This window comes from Myotis nattereri (assembly GCF_964212035.1).
Source record: "Myotis nattereri genome assembly, chromosome: 15".
NCBI lineage: Eukaryota > Metazoa > Chordata > Mammalia > Chiroptera > Vespertilionidae > Myotis > Myotis nattereri.
The window spans coordinates 33,719,935-33,725,276 of NC_138090.1; the positions used below are offsets into that span (position 1 = coordinate 33,719,935).

The following is a 5,342-nucleotide window of genomic DNA, read 5'->3' on the forward strand; positions in this document are numbered from 1 at the left end:
AACACAAGCATCTGTCCCTCCACCCCAATCCAAAACCAAAGAAAGATTTTTGTTGGTTTATTTGAAATGAAGCCTTTCTGTGGTTCCCACAAAGTTATTGGGAAAATAACTCAGGGGACCCGCCTCTTCCCCAGGGTTTCAAGGTTGCAGGGTTGCAGCTGTCCGAAACTTGATAGTCCGGGAAGCCCAGCAGGTCCTGGGGCCAGGCGTCACTTGCTAAGGAGCAGTCCAGCTCGCAGCACACGGGGCACCCGGCGGATGGTCAGCGAGACACGGGTGCCACGGACCAGGTGGGCTCCAGGCCGTGCCGATGGGCAGGCGGCAGTGTTGAGCGGTAGAGAGGCGGTGTCGAGTGGATCTACACAGGCCGCTGCGATGCCATGGAGGAGGCGTGTGTAGGCAGTGCCACGAAGTACCAGGAGGCTGCGGGGTTCCAGCAACAGCGAGGCGGCCGGCCGGGGTGGGGGCCGGGGCTGCGGGGAGTATAAATGGTCAGTGGGTCCCCAAAAGTAGAAGGGTAGAAGAAGTCAGCAGACTTTGAGAGTCAGGGAGCGAGGGTCAGCGTGTCCCCAGAGACAAAGACTGAGGGGCAAGTGTGCCCCTCATTTTGGAGTGAAAATCAGCAGGTCCCAGAGCCAGGGCTACAGGGAACGGGGTGAGGGTAGGGTCAGCAGTCCCTCTCTGGAGGGACTAGGCTGCAGCTGGGATCTCCAAGGGGCTAGGACCAAGGTATCAGGGGTCACAGGGAACTGGGTTGAGGGCTTGACAGAAGTCAGGAGTTGGGGTGGGCCGGGATGGGGAAGCGGAATGAGGCAGAGATGATCTGGTGTAGTCTGGGTGTATCTGCAGACATCAGGATTTTTGAGGAAACTGGCACAATAGGCAGGGTATCTGGGGTAATCAGGAGCATGCAGCACTACAGAGCGACCTAAGCAGCAGCTGGGGTCAGGATGTCCAGGGGGATTTCTGTGAACACTGTAGTGTCAGAAATGCATCACTCAGAGAAAGAGGTCAGGGACGCTGCTGTCATGAGCAGCCCTAGAGGACAGTCAGGCCATCTAGGGAGTCTTTGAGCAGCAAGCCAGGTGCCAAGGTGTGGGAGGTCAGTGTTGGGGTGCTCTGTACAGTAGGCAGAGAGAGTTAGGATATCTGGAAGGATGTCAAGGACACTCACAAATGAATGGTGAGTTGGAGTATCTGAGGCTATCAGTGTCTGCTAGAGTATTGGGGAACCCTGCATGGGGTATGTGGACATTGGGCTACTGGAGCACTCTGAACATGTGGGCCAAGGGATCTTCAGGGTGTCAGGACATTTCAATCAGCAGGTAGGGGTATAGGGAGTATCTGTGGATATCAAGCTTTCTAGGGCACCCTGCAAGCAGATGGGATAGGTGTCTGGGAAGACATGGTTGCATTCTATGAGGGACAGGGAAGGTATCTGGGAGGTTATCAAGGGTATCTTGCAGGCAGGTGGGATTGGGGCTTCTTAGAGGATGTGGGATGTGAGAGTGCCCACAAGTGACTGGGGCAGTGTCCCAGGGCCCACCTGCTCTGTAGGGTCCTCATCCTTTGGCTGCCGCGGCTCGTAGAGATCCAGCATGGTGTGGGAGCCCAGGCTGATGGTGCTGACGGTCGGGTAGTACAGTGGCCCGTCCTTGTGGGGCTGGGGAGTGGGCACCAGGGCTGGACAGGGCAGGAGTCCACCCCCCGCACCCTCTAGGGTTCAAGGGGGCCTCCCAGGTGGGGACAGGGAGATGAATGCCTGGTGGGGTGTGTGGCAATGGCCTGCCCCATGATGGATCAGAGGTCTGGGAGTTGGGGTGAGGATGTGTAGTTACCATGATGCCCTCCCCAGGCAGATACTGGTTCACAAGGACGTGGTTGGCTGGGAGACCCCCAAAAAGATTGAGGTCAGACACTTTGTCCACGTAGCGCTGAAGCCACAGAGGAAGCCGCTCAGGAACCATCCCTCGGGGATGTGGGAGCCCACCTGGAGGAGGGCAATGGGGTCCTGAGAGCACCTAACCAAGGAGCCCTCGCACCTCAAGCCCTCACTCATGATATCACCAGGTTTGGTAGCACGCTGACCTTCTCAGGGATGCCTGATTCTTTGGAGATCACCACCCAACCCTTCAAAGGTTTCCTGATGCCTCAAAGGTTTCCTGGAACATTTGAAAGCACCAACTTATAAGGAAATTCCTAATCCCATAGAACCTCTACTGACACTTCTGAATCCTCCTGGCCCTTGGGACCCCTTGAACCTTCAAGGGCCCCCTAATATCTTAAGACTAACCAACCTGAAGCACCTGCTCTAACCCACATCCTTAAATCACCCATGCCTCCAGGCAGGAACACTTACCCCAATTCTGTAACTTCCTCCCAGAGAGCTGAGTCCACTTTGGCTTTGGGGCATTGAAGACCTAGGAGGTGGGGAGGGGGTCACTCATTTTTCAGGACCGCTCTGATTCTCCCACCCAGGCCAACATAGAGGTCTTTACCTGGGGTGGAAAAGGGTTATCTCAGTATCTGTGGGAATGGTTTCCTGAGATAGAGTGTTCCCAAGATTTTGCTGTTTGCTCTTTCCCCTGTGGCAGCTGCTGCTAGCCCCAAAGCCCACCTATGTCTACTGGGATTGAGGAAAGGAACCAGGGCTACACAACTTCGGTCTGAATCTACTTAGAACTCTGGCCTGCATTGGGCTCTTTTAGCCCAGCAAATAGTCTGCACCCTGTAATTTCCTGGGCTATCTCAGAATCGTCTAACTTTTGGGACCTTTTATTTCTATTAACTTGGAGGCGGAGGGGAGGAGGAGGAGGAGGGGGAGGAGGGGGAGAAGGATGTACTACACTAGGCTATCTCAGCATAGCAAAGAGAGTACTTTGAAAAGTCTCCACTGACAAGATCCCAAAGTTCTAGAATGAGCCATCTTCAAGAAGTCTACACTCAGTAATCTCCTTGTTCCCTTTATGGTTATGGGGCTGGAATGAGCTATCTCATCACAAGTCTGTGTTCTGTGGCTAACTTTTTCCTGGGACTCAACCTAGACAAGACTAGTTGGAACTGTGCTCTATTATTTTGTGTGTGTGTGTGTGTGTGTGCTCTATTATTAAGGCTCTGGGGCTACAAAGGATTGTCCCAGTGCAAGGACTGACCTTTGTAAAGTTTTCTTTCCCCAAACCTTAAATAGAATACAGACTGGATTACCTCAGCACAGCCCCAAACCTTAAATAGAATACAGACTGGATTACCTCAGCACAGGTGGTCTGTGTTGAGAAATCTTGTTTCCAAGACTCTGGGTCTATGCTGAGCTATTTAAGCAGAGGAAAGAGTATACTCTGTAACATTCTGAGGCCTGGGCTTCCTCAGCACTAAAAATTCTTCATTCCCCAAACATCAAAGGCCTGAACTGGGCTATCTCAGTCTATATTTATAATCTCCTTTTCTCTAAAATAGCAGGAGTGGGCTCTCTCAGAACAGAGAATATGGGCTCTGTAACTTCCTCGTTTCTGAGGCTCTGGGCGTGTACCGGCCTATTCTAGCACAAGGAATCTGATCTCAATAACATCTTTGTTTTGGAAGTTGGACTGGCCTATCTCAGCACAGGAAATCTGAGCTCCATAATAATCACTTCATTTCTAAGAATCAGTTTGGTTTCCCCTAAGCTTCCTGGGAAAAGCTCTTTCTGACAGGCCCAGTGGGTCCTGAGAGTGAGGGATGGGTGGCACGCTTCTTCCTGCCAGAATCTCCATTATAGCCTCAGGGGCTCTCAAGCAGGGACTAGGATTTGGGGAAGGATCTGGAAAGATGGGAAAAACAGACCAGAAGGGCACTGAGGTCACCTGTCGAAGCAAATACTCCTCCTCTTCCTTGGAGATGAAGTCAGGGACATAGTAGATTACAGGTGGTGCCTAGGATGGAGAGATTCCCCTGAAACTGGTACCCTTTGACCTATACGAGGACCCTAGCAATGATGAGCAGCCCCCTCCCTCTGTAGTGAGGCTCAGGATGTTCCCAGACAGGCCAGGGCCTGAAGTTGAGGGATCAATGCCCATTTTGGGGATAGAAAGTGGGAGTGAGATAGGGGAAGAAGGAACCCGGAGGGAGCAGTCCCAGCTCAAACCAAGAGTCAGCCTGCTTATCACTTTATCTTCCACCCTCAGTCCTCCCACCTTCACCCTCTGCACCCCCAGTCCTGACAACCTGCTCCACCCTGAATGGTTCCAGGGCTGGGACCCTGGAGTCCTGATCCTCTGACACCAACTCCATGCACCCGATCCTGTGAGGAGGAGAGAATATGCTAAGGTCACCAAGCCTCCTACCCTCAGGTTATGGTCCCACTTTCTGCTCTATCATGGGTCAGGGCCTCAGCTCAGACCTCTAACCAAACTCACTGAATTTCTAAAACCTGAGTCCTCAGCCTCTCAAAGCCACCCAGTGAGCTCCCAGGCTCTTTGCCTGGACACAGTAAGCACCCAGAACATACAAACTCCATCTACCATGAGCCTATCAAACTGCACATACTTGTTCTCTCATGAGAGAACATCCTCTCACAGAGAACATCCTCTGACCCCACTGGGAGCCTTTCTCAAGAGCTTCACAACCTCTAGGGCTGCACCCCCAGAGCCCCTTTAAACATCTTAACTTGAGACCCCTTCCTAACAACCAGATTGCAACCCTGAGCCTCGCTCTCCAACATTCAGGATGGAGTCCCTATGGGCTCCTCCTGCCTCAAGCCCTTTTAGATGCCACATTGTGAACACACCCAAACTGAATCTCCTCTGACGCATCCATTCTGTCTCTTTGGATCCCCCCACTCTGGACTCCCTCAGATTTCCCTTCCCGCGCACCCCTTCACTGCAGCGCTCTTGGACCTAAAGCCCTGCCCTGACTCCTCTCAAACCTTCTTTCTTCCCTGAATCCCCGAGCCGCCCACCCCTCTCCCCCTTAACACACACACACACACTCCACACTCTGCGCTCCTCGGACCCCCACCCTCAGACCCCTATTCCCGCCCTCCGCCATCCACAAAACTGACCGTCCACCAATGTCCCCACCAATATCCAAATTCAACACCCCTTTTCCTTTCCCAGCCATTTCCGCCCCCTCGTTTCCGACGCAGGAGTCCTGAGACCAATGGGAACTCTCACAGGCCTGAAGGGTCCGCCTTCCGCCCAATTGGCGCTCTCACCCAATATTGTCCCGCCCCCTCACCCTCGTCCAGTGATAGGCTGCGCCTCCCGGCCTCTGAGCCACTGGGGACCCTCAGTTACCCGGCTTCCTGTGGCACCGACCAATCAGCTCCAGAACCGAACCTGTCCACGCTCGAGTGGGCCCAGATGGGA

The 5,342-nt window shown here is 53.4% G+C and overlaps 1 protein-coding gene across 6 annotated transcripts; it reads right to left on the bottom strand.

Moving 5' to 3' along the window:
- Positions 1-44: 44 nt before the first annotated feature.
- Positions 45-5,098, bottom strand: ALKBH6 (alkB homolog 6). 6 transcript variants are annotated; one of them, XM_081107899.1, is made up of 7 exons: positions 5,036-5,098; positions 4,201-4,276; positions 3,840-3,908; positions 2,360-2,420; positions 1,839-1,990; positions 1,547-1,625; positions 45-423 (listed from the first exon to the last, which is right to left on the bottom strand). In XM_081107899.1, the coding sequence occupies exons 1-6, from the start codon at positions 5,092-5,094 to the stop codon at positions 1,563-1,565; spliced, it is 480 nt and encodes a 159-aa protein (XP_080964025.1). In that variant the 5' UTR covers positions 5,095-5,098; the 3' UTR covers positions 45-423; positions 1,547-1,562. The 6 variants fall into 6 exon arrangements, with proteins under 6 accessions (XP_080964025.1, XP_080964024.1, XP_080964021.1 ...); XM_081107898.1 differs by having other exon boundaries at positions 45-473; XM_081107895.1 differs by having other exon boundaries at positions 1,547-1,663.
- Positions 5,099-5,342: the final 244 nt, after the last annotated feature.

Excerpts from the sequence above, each read along its gene's own strand:
- ALKBH6 (XM_081107894.1), bottom strand. The coding sequence starts at position 5,094 with ATGGCTGGGAAAGGAAAAGGGGTGTTGAATTTGGATATTGGTGGGGAC. Across the intron at positions 2,421-3,839 it reads AGGAGTATTTGCTTCGACAG|GTCTTCAATGCCCCAAAGCC; the intron begins GTGACCTCAGTG and ends CCCACCTCCTAG. Across the intron at positions 1,991-2,359 it reads GAGGAAGTTACAGAATTGGG|GTGGGCTCCCACATCCCCGA; the intron begins GTAAGTGTTCCT and ends GCCCTCCTCCAG.